Source organism: Tiliqua scincoides, chromosome 5, assembly GCF_035046505.1.
Source record: "Tiliqua scincoides isolate rTilSci1 chromosome 5, rTilSci1.hap2, whole genome shotgun sequence".
NCBI classification, from domain to species: domain Eukaryota; kingdom Metazoa; phylum Chordata; class Lepidosauria; order Squamata; family Scincidae; genus Tiliqua; species Tiliqua scincoides.
The window spans coordinates 123,659,466-123,680,226 of record NC_089825.1 but is presented as its reverse complement, the minus strand read 5'-3'; the positions used below and the strand labels follow the sequence as shown (position 1 = coordinate 123,680,226).

At 45.0% G+C, this 20,761-nt stretch overlaps 1 protein-coding gene across 1 annotated transcript in view; it reads right to left on the bottom strand.

Annotated features, from left to right (window-relative positions):
* ITGAL (integrin subunit alpha L) overlaps nt 1–20,323 on the bottom strand; it is a 35,053-nt gene extending 14,730 nt beyond the window's left edge. The window contains exons 1-20 of the mRNA XM_066630376.1: nt 20,302–20,323; nt 19,464–19,581; nt 17,608–17,702; nt 14,891–14,955; nt 13,802–13,916; nt 11,557–11,687; nt 10,349–10,494; nt 9,685–9,829; nt 9,099–9,237; nt 8,004–8,071; nt 7,756–7,888; nt 7,244–7,392; nt 6,296–6,430; nt 5,978–6,181; nt 3,757–3,887; nt 3,378–3,538; nt 1,454–1,605; nt 1,159–1,287; nt 612–685; nt 9–150 (exon numbers count right to left, since the gene is read on the bottom strand). Of these exons, the coding sequence (XP_066486473.1) occupies nt 9–150; nt 612–685; nt 1,159–1,287; nt 1,454–1,605; nt 3,378–3,538; nt 3,757–3,887; nt 5,978–6,181; nt 6,296–6,430; nt 7,244–7,392; nt 7,756–7,888; nt 8,004–8,071; nt 9,099–9,237; nt 9,685–9,829; nt 10,349–10,494; nt 11,557–11,687; nt 13,802–13,916; nt 14,891–14,955; nt 17,608–17,702; nt 19,464–19,581; nt 20,302–20,323 (2,454 nt within the window). The remainder of the gene's footprint in view (nt 1–8; nt 151–611; nt 686–1,158; nt 1,288–1,453; nt 1,606–3,377; nt 3,539–3,756; nt 3,888–5,977; nt 6,182–6,295; nt 6,431–7,243; nt 7,393–7,755; nt 7,889–8,003; nt 8,072–9,098; nt 9,238–9,684; nt 9,830–10,348; nt 10,495–11,556; nt 11,688–13,801; nt 13,917–14,890; nt 14,956–17,607; nt 17,703–19,463; nt 19,582–20,301) is intronic.
* Between the last annotated feature and the right edge of the window lie 438 nt (nt 20,324–20,761).

Below are 20,761 nucleotides of genomic sequence, written 5' to 3'. Positions count from 1 at the left end.
ACACTCACCTTGAGCACCTGAGCTCTGCGAAAGGAAAGACCAGGGATATGGGGCATATGGAGGGTCACATAGTATGCATCCTCCCCACGGTTCTCCACCTCCAAGACCACATACAGCACTTTTCCAGGCATGACAACCAACACCTTAGACCTGGTAAAAGCAAAGTTGGGAAGATGCCTTGATGAACAGTCCTCAGTTCCTGAATTTGGGGGTGTCATTTCTTCCCTTCCCAACTGTGGCCAGTTTGGTGCTGCTGTAGCACAGGCACAAGGGTGGCATAGGATTGAGCTGTCATATGGGAATTTTAAAACATCATCTGTTTATAAGGACTACTTGTTGTAAGGCTGTTGTAAGGACTACTTAGGTAATGCATGTAAACTGGTATTCCTGCATTATATGAATGCTAAGAATTATCATTATTTAAAGAAAACCAGTGCCCAGGCAAGGTAGCCATGTGCAGAGTGTGTAAGTCTCAGGTAGGCTTGAAAACCAGCACCTCCAATTTTTTCTTTTAACAGAAGAAGCCCTACACTCTCTCTCATGTACTGAATTTGATCTCGTGTTATGAAAACAAATGCATGACTGCAAGTCATCAAGGCTGCAATACATACTGTGAATCATGGAAGCGGACTCGCATATCAGCATCACACACGTCATCTGCCCCGCAGTTCTTCTCAAAATGGACCTAACATGTTTACAGAGAGCAGTTAGTACAGTATCTCTGTCCAACACTCTACCTTTCCTCCTTCAAAAATTCTGGACATCCACTCTATGATTCACCTGGAGTCACCACCCCCTTGCTCTAAACCACTGGATCCCATCCATTCCCCCCCTCCAAAATTCCAAGAGTTCTTGCTCCTGATGTCCACTTTCTATTCATTCATTTTGTACTGGTGAGTCAATGCTTCTTTGTGCATTTTCCAACACAGAAGCATTTGGAGGTAGCTTTGTACGCCCCCCCCCCAGTTTCTACCTCTACTATACATAGTGAGAGATGACAGCAGTGTTTCCACAATGCATTTGGTGCCCAGTTCCTCTGCCCTAAGCCACTCAACGCCACCTTCTTCTTAGGGAATCCAGGTTTAAGGTCCCCCTCAACCCTTTCCCACTAGATCTACTGTCTTTCAAGAAATTGGTGGTCTTGGTCCTGCCTCTCACCTCTGTTGTAGTTCTGTTGCTTTGAGGATTCAGAAAAGGCCTGGGATACATCTTGTTAGGTTCACCATCACTCTCAAGGGATAAGTTTACAAAGACCTTGATTGGTGACACATAATCCTCAAGGCAGTTCTGAAAGGTAATGAAGGCAGTCATACAACATTTAGAGGTATGTCAGTTCTTTCCCAAGGTGGGATCCTTGCATTCTCAGTCAGTAATACAGTATGTGCCTATATAAACAGCTACCACACCTCACCCCAGATGCTGCTACATGAAATAAGATTAAACCTCTATTTACCAGAAAGTGAATTTTCTCTGGTACACACACTGATCCCAGAGAGATTTTTTGGATCCCATTTGTGGCCTTCTCATGATTCTTAAACACGCCTCGGTTTTTCATCCTGTTTCGGTCAATCTCCAGGTGGAAGGAGAGGTTAGCAGAAAGAGGTCCTGAAGAGAGGGAGGGAAGAAGTGATTTACTGGATTAATGGTTCGCTACTAAATATCTCCCCCAGTGCTGATGCAGCTACACCAAAGGGGTGTGTACTGCATCATGCAGAGGGGGCATTCACAGAGGCCTCCTCAAGATAACAAAAGTTCCTTACCTCAAGGTAAGCCTTCCATTTCCCAATTGGTCGCCTTGTATCTATGCCAGCCATTTTGCTGGCATACGTTCAAGGAGAGAAAGAGGGAATGGAGACAGAATCCCAGTGCAAGTAGCAGCTGCTGGGATCCAACCCTCCCTTCCCTGTTCCACCTCCAGCCCTCCCTACGCCAGCATTCCCCTCTCTCCCCACTCCATTCCTCCCACCACCTGCTCCGATCATTGGCTTCCCTGTGCTTCTGTGGGCAGCTGGTTGTGACAGTAGCCTGCCAACACTGCAGCTGTTTGTGGCAAGGGTTCCAAAATGGCTGCTGGCAGCATGCACAGCGCATAGCCTTATGACCATTTACAACAGTAGAACTGTGTCCTGCTGTTGTAAATAGGATTGGGCTGTAAAGCAGGGAACCACCATACTAAAATTGTGCTTTGGCTGAATGATGGTGACAGAACTGAGTGGAGATCATCCGGTGGGGATCATTCAGAAGGATATGGGGCAAGATTTTCCGATTCTCTGGTAGACCAGTGGGAGTCTACATGATATTAGAGGGCTGGGATTAGAATATACTCTTGTTAAATTTGCCCTTAAAAGCTATAAAGCAGGCATAAATCAAGGTAAAGTCTTACCCAGCACGGAATGGTGATGAAATGAGCTTCAAAGATAGATGTGTGCCAGTGATGCAGCTAGTTAAAGACACAGAGCCTCTATCCATTAAAAAAAAAAAAGCTCCCCAGATTTAGATCTTGACTTGAACAAAGATCAGGCTTAATCCTAGATTGCTTCCAGTTCACACTAGGGCCCTGTACTGGTCAGGGCACTGCTTTCTCACAACCATATAGCAGCAGAATTTTTAAAAGTGCTTCCACAAACCACTTAATATAGCACCATATTAGCCAGCAAAGCCAATCCTCATGGGCAAGACTTTTCTTAGTTTGCTCAAAAACCTGTTCATCAAAAGTCCTCTGTAATGCTAATTTGTAGCTTCTTCCTTGCAGCTTCTGCCCTTTATGGCTTCTTTTCAAAGAAGGAGCAGAATCCTAATGAAAAGCCTCAGTTACCCTTTAATGACAATTCCCAGGGAAGAGGAATGCTTTAATTCCTGGTTTTGTTTCTTTCTAGGGAAAGAGCACTGTTTTGCAATTAAAAAAGAAGAAGAGGAAATTAGTAACCAAAGCCCCCACCCACAGGACAGCTGAACATCAGGCAATAAGAAGCAATTAAGAGACTGTTCATCAGGAATTCTACTGCTCTCCTGAACAGAAAGCCAGAAAAGGGGCAAGAGCTAAATGAGAGAGCTTTTAATTAAAGACTTGTTAGCCCTTTGCCAACAAACACTGGTCCTGCAACTGTATTTTAAATAAAAACTATTGTCACAAATCAGTCTGATAGGAGGACAATACATAAAACAATCAATAGACTAGAATGGGTGAGCAACAATGTCATGTGTGTCCTCTGTAGAAAGTAAGTGAACAAAGGATGGGAATTCCATCCTCAGTGTGGAAGGAACCAAAATCAAAATTTATTTCTGTCTCCACATCAAACACTAAGCTACAGTCTTGGATGCTGACATCTTCCCCAGAGTGCAGCCCTATACATCCATGACTATCAGACATCCCCCACCTTTGTAGCTTCTGGTGGCCAAAGTGACGCTGAAACAGATGCTGAGATCAACCTCTGCCATCTTCCAGGAACTGGCATTCCCCAAACATTCCACGTCTTTTATTGGGATTTCCTTTGGTGAGAACTGCACCGTTGTGGCCACTGTAACAATGGGCCTAGAGCTGTGGATAACAGAGCAGCATGACTACAGTATATCCCCTACAGACCAATGCTCCAATGGTTAGTGGCTAATTTATTAACAGGGAAAAGAGATATGCAGGGATTCCAACCAATTAGAGTCTAAATCCCTTCTATAACTGAAGATAGTCCTGGCTCTCCCAGGATACAACCCCTCCCCAGACAGTAAAAGAACACAAGGACTGGGTTCCCTGTCACTTACTGGAGCACTGCCACTTTTCCTAGAGCTCCTACTGCAATGTCAGGGAGTCCATCTCCACTGAGGTCTGTCTTTCCATGGATGGATTGTCCAAAGAATTTCAAGCCAGGAGAAATTCTTGCTCCTTCAATTCTCTGCAAGAGAGAGAAACAGTTCTCCCTTCTTACGAACTAACAGCTATGTGACTAGTAGTTTTAGGACAGATGAAAGAAAACAGAATGGGGCCAAGTGAATAGAAGACACACAGGAGTTTCATGAGTTTGCAGGTGATGGGATTATTATTAATATTAACAGTATTTATATACCGCTTTTCAACTAAAAGTTCACAAAGCGGTTTACAGAGAAAAATCAAATGGCTCCCTGTCCCAAAAGGGCTCACAATCTAAAAAGATGCAAATGAATACCAGTAGACAGCCACTAGAACAGACAGTGCTGGGGTGAGGTGGGCCAGTTACACTCCCCCTGCTAAAAAAAAGCACCCACTTGAAAAAGTGCCTCTTACCCAATTAGCAGGGGTCATTGTAGTTAGCTTACCGGTATATATTTTGTCACTACAAGTTGCTGTGACAGCCACTGACTGGATGACTTTAAAAGGAGAAAGACATATAGTAATAATAAATGAGGAAAAGAGGTCTATCACTGATTATTGTTGTTGTTGTTTAGAAGCTTTATTTACCACTTCTCACTCCAAGATTTCTCAAAGTGGTTTACATAGGAAAGAAATAAGAACTAAAAAGCTATGAGGACTAATGCGGTCAAGTGGAGCGTGGGAGGCGAAGGGCCAGAGAGACACCAGACCGGGAAGGAATCCAGCTGGAACGAGGAGTTCTACGAAAGACGAGAACTAGTCAATTGTAAAAATCCCTACAGGGGTTTAGAACAGCCTGCCTATGTAAACCGCCTCGGATTAAAGTCTGAGGAGAAATCTGACGACCAAAGAAAGGCAGTATATAAATACCTGTATAAACAAACAAACAAACAAACAAACAAACAAACAAACAAACAAACGGAACCTCCATGTTGAAAAGCAGTGTATCTCTGAATACCAATTTCTAGGGGGTACAAAAAGGAGGAGAGCTAATGTCTTCATGCCCTGCTTGTGGGTTTCCCAGTGGCATCTGGCTGCTGCTGCAGGAAGCAGGATTTTGGGCTAGACAGGCCTTCTGCTCTGATCCAGCAGGGCCCTTCTTATATTCCCATGACCACCACAAGGGTACTAGGCTTGCTCCTCATTCTGGGGAAAGCAAAGCTTAAGAGAGCATGAGAGGGAGAAGGAAGGAGTGCCAGCCTATCCAGGTTTCTTCCTGGATTCCCAGGGCTCTGCTGATGTGCACTGTGTGATGACTTTAGATTTTAAAAGGGGACTTTTTGGCTTCTGTGAGTCCTGCAACAACCAGTGGGCTTCTCCCAGGGAAGGTCCCCCGGCAAACAAGCCTTACTGCTTGCTAGGAGGGGCCTGGGCCCATTCTTCGTCCTCCCCTCCTCAGCAGCCAATAGTTACCAGATGGCAATTGAGCCACCAGATAGTATTGCAGAGTGAGAAAGGTGGGAGATGGAGAAGCTGCCCTCACCTGCCTGTTTGCGGAAAGGATGGAGAGCCTGCTGCCCACCCGGCCTCCTGCTAAGCTGGCTGGGGGGGCGGCGGTGGGGAGGCCAAATCAGGGGTTAGGGAAAGGCATGCAGAGCTGGGGGGCTTTGAGAGAGGGAAAGAGAATGAGTGGTGGCAGGTGGGAACAAACAGGACAGGGAATATGGGGAAAAGAACAACAGGGCCAGGAAGGTAAGCTAGTGGGGAGGAAAATGGACTGGGAAAACCCCTGAGTAAAGAGGCCCAGAGTGGGCCGTGCCCCAGGGTCCAGCAGGTCTTGGAGCCAACACTGGACAGAAGTCTGCTTCTGAGACCTGGTCTTTGGAAAGGTGCCTATAGCACAGTGATTCCAACAGATAACCAGGGCACACACTTGTTTTGAACTGGAATTAAAGGTGCTGTCTGGTCTTACACTTTGAAAGGCTTACTCTCAGAATGTGAAAGTATAGGATGAATTACTCTTCTCCATGGTTCTGTGTGAGTCACTATTCTGAGTACACCTCCTCATTGGCAAAGCTGGAACAAGGAGATTTTTCAGGCAGGCTCCTGGACGGGTGCACTAGCCTCACGGGAGCACTTCATTATTTCTATTAATGAGGGTGCAAATTTCTGCTGTCGTCATGTTCTGTTATGTACCTGGCTATGCTCCATATGCAGAGTCCTTCCGTTACCGTTATAGATGTAGACCACTCCAGCCTCCCCATCCTCTAAGGGAGCTCCCACAGCCACATCCATGAAATCATCCCCGTTGATGTCTGTCAGGTCTGCGATGGCTGCCCCAAACCTGCCCAAAGGGTTTCCGGGCTTTCCCTGAAGCTCTCCCAGGCGAATGAGCTCACCCTGGAAGGAGAGATGTCCTTAAACAGGTGTCCTTCTTCAGCATCATGGATTCTGTAATGTGAGAATGTATCCCACATGAATACAGAACATAACAGCATGGCCCAATTTGCTCACCTGCCTCCAGCCGTACACATAAACGCGACCCCCTGGCCCTCCGAAATGCAGGTGGGCCCCAACAAGGAGGAGGTCTGTTTCACCATCGTTGTTGACATCCACAGAGCAGAGAACTGCCCCAAAATATGACCCAATCTGCAAGAGAAATATTACAAATGCATGATTTGATGTTCACAGAAAAACATTTAAATTCTGCCAGTATTGCCAAAGGCAACCCAAGGTGACTGACAAGCAAAAGAAAATGAAACAATAAAAAAGTAATAAAACAATTCAATCAAAAGCAGTTACAATGGAAAAATAACCCCCACCCCACCCCAAACACAAGTTTTTCTTCCAACCATCAACCAAGCATCCTCAGGGGAGAATGAAAAACACAGCACCTGAAGAAGAGGGTTACCAGCATAGGATCCTCTCAAAATACATGGCAAGATCAGAGGGTCCTGACTGGACCTCCTGGGCACAGTATCACCCTTTTCTAGGACTGGCTTAAGACCTCTCAGGATCTGAGGCAGTGGGCCAAACGCTGCCGACCCTTACCAAATGATGTGCCGGCCTCTGCTCCTTCCACTCACTGCATTGGAAAAGGAAGAGGGGAGAGGAAGAGGAAGTGTCTCTGATATTCTAGCCCAGTAGTTCCCAACATATTTTGATATTACAAAGGCACTAGAAGCCTTCAGTGATTTTTCCTCCAAAGGAAGCTAAAACCTGGACAGTGCTGCCCCTGGAACTCCCTATCACTGCTGCTCTTAACTGTTGCTTTTAGTACTGCTTTTATACAGACTCATTTATATAATTGTCATGATTTTTTTTAATGCTTCTCTGCTGCTTTTATCATAAGAATTTTTTAAAGTGCTTTGTTAGCCACCTTAGATTAGTAACAAGTGTCCAAAAAAACCCATGTGATTTTAAATAAATATGAGCACTCCCCAAGGCCCCCATTCACTTCACCTGCTGTCCTGGGATCTCCTGTTTTAATGTCCAGTTGGTTGTGGTGAGGTTGACCTCAAATAGGAGAACCCGCCCCACATGTTCATATCGAGGGGCACCAACAGCATAGAACTCTCCTTGCTGACGCTGTAGGAATTTAAGTGCATAGCCTGAAAAAAAAGCAAATTAATCCAGTGGAGTCACAGGAGAAAATAATTAAATACTCTGGTTCAGGGACAGAACAAGTTGCAATTTTCAACACACTGTTTGCCCTCACATGACGGACTGGAGATCTAAACCCCTGTCTCCCCTCTTCCAGTCCAGCACTTGAACAACTGCCCAAAACTACCTCAAGAGTGAAAGCCAGGATGAAACTCAGTTGGCTGGAACTGTTGTAGGCATGACAGCCTTGCCGAAAAGATGGCCATAAAAGACTAACACAGATATGCTCAGCATGCAGAGTGAAAGGAAAGATCCAGAAAATGCAGTAGTGACGCAGATGTTTCATGGGAGAACCAATTTGCCCTACTCACCCAAGTAGGCCCCTTGCATATCCCTTCTGTCAAGGGGGGTGCTGATTAACTTTTCACTGGTCAAATCTTCTTGCTGTTCCAACAGTCCTCCAGCCCAGTTGTTAACACCGACAGCACCCAGGATCACCCGGCCCTATAGTGTGGCAAAGGAAAAAAAAATAAGCTTAAACTAATTGGACCACCCACATCAGAGACTTCCTGGGGTCTGAGGCACCTCATTTGACATGACACACCAGAGACTGCCTCACCTGGGATATATCTGCACTGAGTCCACTGGACGACAACTCCAGGTGGAAGGAGCCACTGTCGCTGGTACCTGTAAGTTACACAGTTGGGGAAAAATACATCTTTCTGTAAACATCCGCCCCCTCTTACCCACAATGGTTTCATCTGAGCACCAAGGGAGGGATTCTAGTTAAGATGAAGAAGAACTCCTGTGGAGAGGTGGAACAGGAAGAGGGCGGGTCTGCAAAGGACCCACTGAATTTAAGAAGGGAGACCATGGCTAGTTTCATTACCACCACCAAGTGCAGTAACAGCAATCAGGAGTGTTTGGCTCAGTGTGACCAGAGCGTATTTGCAAGTTATCAGGCAGAGCAATCCTAATCTGCACTGGAACAGACAGGTCAGGAGGCCTGCACTATATCTAGCACAAGGATGGGGTTGACTGCGGCTCAGTCCAAGGCAAGGGGAAACTTTCCCCCTTACCGCAGGTAAAGTGGCAGCAGCCCCAATGAGTCTATTTGGATCTGCATCACATGATGAGATGGTGCAGATTTGAGCAGAAAGGAGTAGCCCGGAGTTGCGCTGCGCTGCTTGGGAATGGGGCTAGGATCCAGCTTAACTGCTGGGTTCTGGCCCTGCGTCCCACTTCCCCCGCCGCAGAAGCTGGATCTGGCCTCCGTGTGCTAGCACACCTCCATGTGCTGGTGCAGCTTACTCCCACAGACGTGCAAATGTGTTTTATGGTATGTTTGCAACCCTCCCAGGCTGGCGCAAGGGAGGATTGCACCCTCAATCATACAGATCTAAGATTAAAGAGCATGGCTTTTGGGTCAGAGGATATGTTTTCCAGCAGTGCAAACTCCACCACCCCTCTTTTCAGAAATTTGTCTCTGCCACCAGGGATGACCATAGGACCCTCAGTCCACCAAGTGGTTTGTCCTAATGGCACTACGTGTATGGTGAATGAAGCTTCAAGCAGACCATGCAGCACACATGCCTGATGCTTGTATCATCAAGCCTCACAGAAGCTCCAGGCTGGCCGGATTGTGGCTGGCAAGATTTGTTAAATGCCCATGTCCAAAGGCAGGGTTCTCTACCACTCCCATCTTCTGGGATACCTTCAATGGCAAAGATCTTGGACCGCAGATCAGAGAAGCTGTCTTTCAGCTGCTCAAAGCTGTCAAGGAACTTCACAAATTGTGTCGCAGGCGTCGAGGCAAATACTCGGGATGCAGTCTTGTTGTAGTTTTTCCCAATCTGGAGAAGCAAAGAAGGGCTAAGTGAGGCAGGGGCAGGACTTTGGGGTTTCTGTTTCAGTTGTGGGAAGAGCTCAAAAGTGCTGAAAGCATTCAAAAATGGGGAATGGGGGGGGGGAGGTAAGAAATCAGATAGCATGTCCTCTGTATGTACACCCCACTTCTCCAGGGGCTCCATGACTGGGGTCTGTTTCCTTTTGATGAAAAGACCATAGTAATGTCTGGTTTCCTTGTTTTTATTTTGTTTCTCCAATTAAAATCATGCCCCTCCTCAAGTACAGCCTGTTGGTCAAAATGTACAGACACCTGTATGTTCCTCCTATAGGGCAAACAGAGCTGCATGAGACCATTTCAATTAAGAAAATTGTGGACAGAGAAACCTCCCTCCTCCAGTCCTGATCTGAATTGCACTCTTCCCCTCCATGTGGACAAGATTCTGATACTTTACCCCAATGACAAGGCGCAAAATCCCCTTTTCCTTCGCTTTTTCTATGCTTCCATTGTCTCTGTCCGTGGCATCTCCATCAGTGATTAAGATAATCACTTTGTTTGCTCCTGGTCGTGTGCCACGCTCTGGAATGAGCACTCGATCCCTGCCATCAACAAACAGGGGAAGAATGAAGGGGAGCAAGGCCAGATGGACAAAACACATTACAGTATTTCCATTTTAACAACTCTTAGAATCCAGAAACAGGACTTTTTCCCTGGGGAGATGGGAAGGTTCCCACACAAGCCTGGTTCTCCTCCACCCTCTGCCACTCTCCTTCAGTATGCGCTGAAACCACAGCCTAAAGAAATGATTTTAAAATATCAGTGTAGAGCTTACAGGAAACAGTCAGAGTGCAGAGCTGACCCCCTTCTGCTAGTTCTCCCTTTCACCACTGTGACTTACCTAGATGGGCCAAGGGGCTGAGTTTTTTGGTTTACATATTCTGCCAAATATTTTGTCCCTAATCCCTGAATGTTTATTTATTTATTTATTGGATTTGTATTCCACCTTTCTCCCTGAAGGGTACCCAAGGCGGCTAATGTTTAGGATCTACTCCATCTCTTCCCAAAGCGCTCCATTACTGACCTCCCTTCCTCCCACCCTAGAGAGCAAAATTACTCACACAACAAATTTGATTGCCCTGTAAGTGTTTGTGATGCTTTTTGCATGTGTCACATTGGCCAAGAGCTTTCGAGGGTTGGGATCTCTGATGTAATTGTTAAAATCAAACTCGAGTGTTGGCTTTTGTGAGAACTGAACCGCAGCAAACTGAGGGAGTTAGAAGGAAAAACAGAAAATATATTAGCAACATGGTTGCACTGTGCCGCCGTCCCCCCATTTTCAGGCTGGAGGGGGTCACAGACCATCAAGGATCACAGATGGCGAACATACAGTGACTAAGGCTTTGGACAAAACTTTGGGGAAGACAGAGGGTCATGGCATACATTCAGCAAAATCACTTGAATTGTATCATTTCATATGACAGGTATGTGGAGAGGGTAGCACATATTTGAATGCTCATCCATGCTAAAATTCTTTGCATGTAGAAACCTAGCATATCAGGGATGAAGCTGCTCACTTAGTTCCTCCCTGGTGTTTTCTCCATTTCTCAAGGTGTTGTTTTCTTTTTTAATATAGAAAAGCATTTTAAAATGCAATCCTCCTCCCAACCTGCAATCTGAAAAGGCCCAGTTCAAGAAAACACTTTTCATGTAATTTTGCTACATGTAATTTTGCTGAATACTATTCTAGTATTCCTTGAACTGGGGCTAAGATAATCTCCTTCAGGTTATTCTAGCCCTAGGTTTCCTCTTGCAGGAGAAAAAAGGATGTGAGCAAACTCATTTGCTTCTGATTGCAAACAGCCAGGAGATAGAACGAGCAAGAGCAAGCACAGACGCACAGTAGACTATTGCAGTAACTTTCCCCAGGTTCATAAGTGCAAGAGAGACAAGTGACCATTGCATGCCGTTGCTGTTTCCCCTGCACAAAAGAACCATGTCACTGAGCTATCCCAGCCGCATCTCTCACTTGGTTTTAAACTTTAAAAGGTTTTGAAAGGAATGATAGTTGGGCTGTGATGAAATCTGTGTGCACGCACAAGAACACCACCGCAAAATAAGTCCACAGGAAAACCCTGAAGCTGGCCGACACAGGGTCCTAAGTGCCCAATCTTATCCATAACTTCTCAAAAGTAAATCCCATTGTAGCCAAGGAGGCTTACTCCCAGGTGAGTGTGGCTAGGATTGCAGCTTAAGTGAAATTGCCTCAGTCCCAGTCACTCAAGATGGCAAACATTGCCCCCCCAGGTGTTTGGAAGATGTATCATACGTGTATGGTTTGGTTGCTTAGTTTCTCCATCGCATCAATCATGAATTCCTTAATGTTCTTGAACTCATTGCTTTTCATGCTTTCTGATCCATCAAAGAGAAACACCAGATCCACGTTCGCTTTCAGGCATTCTGTGAGATGAAGGGAGAGACTGCGTTGGGATCAGATGGAAAGCAGGGTAAGGAGCTGAGAGCCCAGATGCCTGAGTTATAAACTATTAATATTAATAAAAACCTACTGCTTTTCAACAAAAGAGTTTACGTAGTGGTTTATATATAATGAAATGAATGAAAAGATGGTTCCCCCTCTTAGATGACTCATTGTCTTAAAAATATAACAGAGACACCAGTGAAAACCCGCTGCAATTGATGCTAGGCTGGGGTCTTAGCATGATGTGAGATTCTGTCTATTGGAAGAACAGAGAGCTCATCAGTCTTCAGAGGTTGCAGGGGGAATCCCTTGTGCCAGAGGAGCAGGGCATTCCATTTCAAAAACAAGATAATATTTCTTAATATTCCACGTGCTCCCAAGAAAGTCAGGAAGAGCCTGAGGTGTGGGTTACCACTTTTCAAGGTCCTTTGCAGGAAGGTTTCCTAAGAAACAATACTCAAATTTAGAAGTTAGGTATTTTCTGAGGGTGGCGGAACTTATTGCTGAACAGAAAAAGAATCCTGACAATGACTTCTCATCTGGGTTTCCAACCTATGCTTTTAAACTTCGGAATGTCTACCTAATGGTTTGATAAACTGTGCCTCCCCTTCCTTTACACCCTATGTGAGTTGCCTGGCCTGATAGCTGAGCAATAAGGAAGAAACCAACCCACACCCATCTCCACCTGCCTTCCACCTAGGATAACACAGGGCCCAATCCTATCCAGCTTTCCAGCAGCGATGCAGCCATGCCAATGGCGCTGACTACATCCTGCAGTTGGGGAGGGGCAGTCACAGAGGCCTCTTCAAGGTAAGGGAACAGTTGTACCCTTTCCTTGGGGTTGCATTGCGCCTGCATTGGCACTGTAAAGTTGCATAGGATTGGGCCCCAAGTTACCAGGAAAGAAACAGCCTGACCTGTAGGGTCCACTATCAGTTGTTAACTGAGGCCTGCTTTGGGTGCCTGAGGCACGGCAGAAGGAGGAGGGCCTTTTCAGTGCTGACACTGATACTTTGGCATTCCCTCTTCATGAAGGCCAGGACTGCTCTTGCCCGCTATGCCTTTAGATGCCAGGTGAAGATGTGACTTCTTAGGAGTCATTCAATATTGGCTGAGATGCAACGCTGCTTATTTTAAATTTTCTTGTGCATTTGCCTGTGTTTATTTTTTTATTCTTAGCTACTTTGGTTCTATCAGAGAAAAGTGGAAGAGAATGTTCCAAAACAAATTAATGAATAATATGCAGAAATCAGCAGCTGACATGCACATCAAAGCCACCAGCACAAATGGCCACAGACTCTGTTCAACCAGCTCATGTCAGAACAGGTAATGTGCCAGCAGGCATGGCCCAGCCGGCGTGACCCAGGCACGGGTCACAGGCAGATTGGGGGAAGGTTCAGGGAGGACTGGGGTGGAAAGTGCGGTGGATCTCAACAGCAGCAGTGCACACCAGATCCTATCCCCATTTCCTGGCCAGACATGCCCCTGCCTCTCCTTGAACTTATAAGAACATAAGAACAGCCCCACTGGATCAGGCCATAGGCCCATCTAGTCCAGCTTCCTGTATCTCACAGCGGCCCACCAAATGCCCCAGGGAGCATTTGCCACCCAACTTATGCCACCCAACTAGCTGGCATACGTCCAAGAAGACCTATTGATTGCCAGGTGACCTATGGAGAAGTAAGTAAAATATACTTTTACTTACCTCTTCCAGGCATCTGGTCACCCACCTTAGCATGCAGTGAGTCATCAGGGTGGCTGCATAGTTTAAAATGGTGTCTGATAGGATTGGGCTGTTTGTCAAGTCATAATTGCCCTACCCTTCTGCTCCCATCTGCATTGAGGGATAATAATACTGGCCCACTTTACAGAGCTGTTGTAAAGATTACTGAGATAATATATACACAGAAATTTGAACACAAAAGTGCTTTCATGTGCTACATATTATTAGTATTAATCATCACCACTGTAGAGTCAGAAATCCTGAGTTCTGTCCTCAAATCTGGCAGGGGGAAGGCCTCCAGAAGGCAAAAGCTATAGATGTCAGGAGCTGAAACTGGGTGTTTTTAAAAGTCAGGGTGCATCTCCTTCTCACTTTGGTATCCAGTTGATATGCTCTGCGGTTTATTCAGTTTGGCATCAAGCAGATAGCAGAGTCCGCTCACATAGAGATTTTTGTCACAGTGCTGTGCAAGTCCTGGCCCACATGCCTACAGAGAAGATATTTCAAGCTAACAGTTACGGTTCAAGTAAATAGTTTATGCAAACATAACTCACTGCTGCCTGTAAGACTTTACCCCTTTGGCTCTATCTACCAGCCATCCTTTCTTCATCCTCAAATGTCTCAGTCAGTGTTACTTATGCTTGCAACTGCATCCAGGAACCCCTGCGTGATGTCTCCTTCCTTCCTCCCTTTCAGTCTCTTCTTAAAGCTCACCATCGATGTTAAGCATTTGTCACAACACCTTAGACCTCTTTCCCTACTGTTAACTAAGCTTAAGTACTTTTAACTGCAACAATCACATACTCTTCCCTCACTCACTCATTTCAAGCTCCTCCCCCTTCCTCTGTTCTTTCCCTTTTGTCTATAAAGTGTCATGTACCCCAAGACCACAACAATGAGAATAATATAATGCACACATTTTTCTCAAATAACTCTAAATATACTACGTCCTTGAGAAGGACTTGATATTTAGAAAATGCCAGCCACCATCAGGTGGGCTGTGACTAATCAATAATAATAATAAAAATGTATAAATAAATAACTATTGGGAGTGGGAGAATATCAAGGACAGAAAAACACCACTAAGTGGTTTGTGCCCCATATGAACTAGTGGGTAGTGCAGCTCTTCTCATTTTCCACCTCAGTCACCAGACTGAGTTAGGCTTCTAAGCCATGGAGGATTCTGGAGGTTCAAATGGTTTGGGAACCAGATGTAGGGTCAATCCAGGTAGATTGTGGAAAATAACATTTGTAGACCCAATAAAACTCTCTCCCATTCTGCCCCTCTAACAGCTTCAGTGAAATCAAGAGGTGAAACCTTTCCCAGAGTGGATGTGCTGTGAGATGAAAAAGCTTTACCTCTTGGTTTCTGCCTGTCACCCAGCTGTCAAAAGGCCCTGTCCAGCCCTGTACCCAAATACAAATTCAGCCTCCATGCCAGCCCCCACACTGCAAACTCACAATCATCTGGGATCCCTGAGAATTGCTTGCCAAGGTCAGACCAAGGTGGGACACTCCAGAGCTCCCTGCAAAGACAGTTAGATCAAATTGGTTTGAAGGGGAGACACATACCTAAGCCCCCTCCTGGTCAGTAGACCCCTCCCCACCAACATGCAACATCTCTGAATGGCTGGTATCACTACTCAACAAGAATGGGCAAAAAATAGGAGTAGGAATTTAATGTTATATTTCAAAGTACACACTGGCAAAATAATTGTATGGAAAATTTACAAACATTATATAGGACATTTCCTCTAGATCAGTGTTTCTCAAACTGTGGGTCGGGACCCACTAGGTGGGTCATGAGCCAATTTCAGGTGGGTCCCCATTCATTTCAATATTTTATTTGTAATATATTAGACTTGATGGTACCACCGACTGCATTTGGGGAAATGTTACAGACCTGTACTTTTAACAAGCTACTATGTATATATTAACAATAATGGGGACTTGCTCCCTGGTAAGTGTGGGTAGGATTTCAGTCTAGGATTGTTAATAGTTTTCCTGCTTGATGATGTCACTTCCGGTCATGACGTCACTTCCGGCGGGTCCTGACAGATTATCATTCTAAAAAGTGGGTCCCGGTGCTAAATTTGTGAGAACCACTGCTCTAGATGATTTTTTGTAAAAGATTTTGCACAGATTATTATTATTATTATTATTATTATTATTATTATTATTATTAACAGTATTTATATACGGCTTTTCAACTAAAAGTTCACAAAGCGGTTTACAGAGAAAAATCAAATAACTAAATGGCTCCCTGTCCCAAAAGGGCTCACAATCTAAAAAGATGCAAATGAATACCAGCAGACAGCCACTAGAACAGACAGTGCTGGGGTGAGGTGGGCCAGTTACTCTCCCCCTGCTAAAAAAAGGAGCACCCACTTGAAAAAGTGCCTCTTACCCAATTAGCAGGGGTTAATACAGATTGCACTGTATGTTAGTTAAACTTAAGAGGTGTTTTTGATAGATGGCAAAAGTGTCTTTTACCATGTTAGGTCCCTTTTCTCACATATGATGGGGCCATACCCAGATTGAGGAGTCCTGGGGAAAAAAATCTAGTGCAAACCAAAAATGTTATTGGATACGAAACTCTCCTGAGTCAATTTACAGTATTGTTGGCGTGTTTGAGGAGGCAGATCAGGAGACAACATTACACTGTGGTAAACTTCATGTTAATGATAACTGCATATACTTTAACAGCAAAACATTGGAAATGATCTCATTTACTTTGGAAAAGGAAAGTTTGGAATGTAAAGATAATACATAAGGTATTTTATGTATCTTCTCATTGAGCAATGCCCCAGGAAAATGTTATACTTACTCTATTAAAAATGAAATGAATGGCAAGTGTTTTTCTTGTCAGGAAACAAGCTTGCCAGGAAGGAATCAGCCCAACCACCTCCCTGTGAGTGGAGAAGCAGAAGCAGGTGTGGAAGGGCTATTAAGAATGGGGGAAGGGAAAAGAAGAGGTGAGGAAGGGAAAGGAAAGGAAGCCGCAGGGAATTTAAGACCAATGATGAGAATACTTTCTAACTGGAGGGCATCCAGGCTGCTAAGCTTTGGGAGGTGCCAGAGGTCAGCCCATTGACAGGAGGAACAGCCCAGGAGGAGGACATCCCAGGTGAAATACATCCCCCCTCCCCTAGGGCAGTTGCTAAGGCCTTGAAGGACAGGATTGGCTCAGAACAAGGGGAAAACAGCAGGAAGGCAGATAGGCTGGGAAACTGGCCCCAAGGTCCCCAGCAGTAGAATGAATTATTTCTTTTTTTTCCTCTGATGTGGCCATTCAAGTAAATTTGGATTTACCTTTTACAATTGTGAATGCGTGGTATTGATTTATCAGATTTTAAGTACAGTGTATAATGCAGTGGTTCCCACACACATAGCAACGGACCCAATTTTTAGAATGAGAATCTGTCAGGACCCACAAGAAGTGACGTCATGACCAGAAGTAACAACATCAAGCAGGAAAATTTTTAGCAATCCTAGGCTGCAATCCTACCCTCACTGCAACATATTTGTAACATTTTCCCAAATGCAGTCACATACTACAGTAGCATCAAGTCTAATATATTACAAACAAAATATTGAAATGAATGGGGACCCACCTGAAATTGCCTCGTGACTCACCTAGTGGGTCCTGACCCACAGTTTGAGAAACACTGGTATAATGGATTTTGGCTTTGTACATTATGTTAGGTCCACATTTTAGATGCACGCATGCACACACAGAATCATTTGTATTGTGGATAGGGTCCCAGGAAGGGATGAAGATGCCTAAGACCACCTCTCTGATATACTTCGACATCCCACACAAAGTGAGAGGGCACATGTACCTCAGGATGCTCGGTAACATGTAGAGCAAGCAAGAGGACTGAGGAGGCAGTGGCTGCTGTATCAAGAAAACAAACAACAGCAATAACAAAACAAGTGGGGCAGGAATACAGAAGGAGCAATAAGAACCCTGGACCATTATGAGTAGTTAAGAAAGATCAACTGGACTCTTGACTTAGCCTAACAAGGCAATAGCCAGTGAGCATTCATGACTGCAGACTTGATAAATGTAATAACAAAGCAAAGGCTCTGAAGTGCTTTGTCACTGCTCTCCCCAACCGCAGTAGTATGAGTCTACCAAAGACCTCTTATTCAAGGTCTGGAGCCCTGAAACTCACCATCAAGGGGAACATCCTGGCACGTTTTGCTCTGCATACTACATTGATACACTGCGCCTGTGGTGTTCTGTTCGCCAGGGGCCCCCACAATGACCCTGAGAAGAAGAAAGAAGACACAGATTGGGGTGGGTAACTACTTAACCCCTTTCCAGCATATCCACCATCCCAAGCCTTCTCATAGCCATCCTGCCTTTGGCATCATCACAAAAAGCAGACATAAACAGTGGAGACCCTTTTCCTGACATGGAGATGCAGGAATTAGGAAAGCTGTACCATTTCAGCATGTCACCCAGGGTGTAAAAGAAACCATGTCTATAACATAATAATTATCATTATACAGTACTTTATAATAGCTAACAGAAGTAGTAAAATTATCATCATCATAATTAAGAATAAAAGGTGCCAGCATTATCCCTTCTCCTGTCATGTATGGTGTCCTGTCATTATCCCTCCTCCTGTCCCTCCTCCTCTCTGCCTTCCAAACACTTCACTCTCTCACTTCCTCTGCAAAAAACTCTCAGAATAGCACAGCTCACAAAAAGGGGAAGCAATCAGTTCCCATCCAATTAAATTGTTGAAGAAAAGACAGCAACACTCCTTCCTCCACAGCAGAATGAAACTGAATAGGGTGTGAATCCGGAACTTAACCACAGACTCTTTGAGGAATCCAAAATAGTGAAAGCAACAACCAAAAGTATGGGAATTCCTCTTTCTCAGCCAGTCATGCTGGTTTTTGTGTGGCTCCATAAACACCTGATCCCTTTACTCTTAACTCAGCCTCCTCACTGAACAACTCGATGACCAGGACATCTAAGGCCCAGTCCTATGCTCCCCTGGTGCCACATGGTACAGCAGGGCTGAAAAGGCTGCCACTATATCCTGCGGGGCAGGAGGAGCAGCCAAAGGTCTCCTCAGGGTAAGGAAACAACGGTTCCCTTACCCTGTGTAGAACTCTGGCGGCTCTGATGGGTCCACTTGGATCTGCTCCAGAGGTTGAATTACAGAATGACGACAAGGGAGTGATGTGTCCCTCATCTTTCTAAAGCCAGTATTTCTTCCTTTGACTATGTGGGCCAGCATTCCAAATTTTAATGAGGAAAAAGCACTCTCTTCAGTGCCACATGGAACCTCCATTGTAATTCCACTTTGAGCTAACAGCAGGCCAGCAACTTCTCAGAAGATTTCAAAAGTCCATGTGTGGAACTGGTCCAGGCATGGCTTTTCTCCATTGTTTTACATCCATGCCAGCAAAAAAATTTCATGTGCTACCTTTGGGGCCAGAAGTGATACCAGACAGTGAAAGATCCATCTGAAATATTGTGCGGTTCTTGAAAAATAGAACCTTTCTGTTATCGTAAAAATCCCCTCAGGGGTTTAGAGATAGCCTGCCTATGTGAACTGCCTTGAATAAAGTCAGAGGAGTAATCTGTTGACCAGAAAGGCAGACACGTGGCCAATAGACTGAGGCAAAGAGGCAAAGAAGGAAGGCCCATAGCCAGGGAGACAGACCAGGGACAGACTGCACTTGCTCCCAGTGTGGAAGGGATTGTCACTCCCGAATTGGCCTTTTCAGCCACACTAGACGCTGTGCCAGAACCACCATTCAGAGCGCGATACCATAGTCTTTCGAGACTGAAGGTTGCCAACTATATATATTATTGTTGTAGTTGTAGTAGTAGTTGTTGTTGTATGACAAGCAGCTATTAAAGGCATAGGTGCCCTATCAGAAAAAATAATTGACACCCATAACCTCTCTCACCGTTAAGTGGACGCCACATATTAAAATTATTCTTGCAGGTATCTCCCCCTCACACACACCCAAACTCTGTTGTACCTGGGTAGGATTGTGAGATTACCTGGCTTCAGAACCTTTTCCAATTTGTAGGACCTGGTATCCAAACTGTTTGCTGCTTTCAGAGGAAAACAAGGTTGTTGAAGAGATGTCAGTGTTGTATCCCAGGGTTGGGTAAGGGCCTGTAAAAAAGGGAGGTATCAATGTTAATTCAGAATGGATGGAGAAGCAAGGAACATGTTTTAATGTCTTTCTCTTCCTTTTCTGAGGTTGCTGACTAGAGAAAGTCTGACCTGTGCTTATGTCTTCAGCAGCAGCTTGATTTGTGGAAATCAAAAAGTGAAGCTTTTTAGGGCATGGAGATAATCACCATCATCTGGTAATGTGGGCAAATAAACTTGTTAAAAGCACAGCCACAAGTCAAATATATTTTTCCCGGTCAGCTGATCAGTGCAAGTGCCAGTCTGGAACAAATCCCTGCACTGGGTCTCCCATGGTACCCACTCTCATGTCCTAAATTGTGGTTAGTGGACAGGGAGAGCTCAAAAGCCCGGGAAGGCATATAGTCCTGGGTCTGATGCCCAAGCCCTTAAATGTAGCTTAGTTGGCTGGTGGAGCAGGAGGAAGGACACTATCTGGCAACACAATGGTGGAAGAGGAGATAGCAGGAAAAATGGTGGCAATTAAAGTTGACGTACACAGTACACCTTCTCTTCAAAGAAATTGAAATGCATCAAGATGGTATTAGCATGAAGTCCAGATGATCCCATCATACAACAATGGGATATAAAGGCTAGACAGTACTTAGGGCCAAACTAGATGTCACAAGGCAGTCATTGGTATGATTTATGTACCTGTCCTGTCCAGTTATAAAGCAAGAAGTGGGTGATCTGCTTTTTTACCTGACATGGGGTGCTTCTCCATTAGCTACTGCCTCCCCACCCTCCATCTTGCCTCATCATAATTTTGTTCAAAAGGTAAGGTGGGGGGATGTAGTTAGCCCCCTAACCCATGCACTCCTTTCTGTGTAATAAATAAACTAACCAGCCTGTTCCATCCAAATGTGCTTTATACCAGAATGGGGCAGACAGTGAAGAAAATACATGATGATGCCTACTTTGCCATTTGGCTATTGAAAGAGGCAAAATAATAAATGGCCCTATTAAATAAGCTGTGGCCATTGTAAACACTGCAGTTGAGCCAAGTCTTGCTTTGGAAGACCACATGTAAATGTTACAAAAGTCAAAAAGGCAACTTGGGCTCAGAATTGAGGACCTTGACAATTGGTGAGCTAAAATAATCTGCATTTAAGGGAATTCCCTGAAAGAGTGATGGGGTCATACCTAGAACATTTCCTTGTAT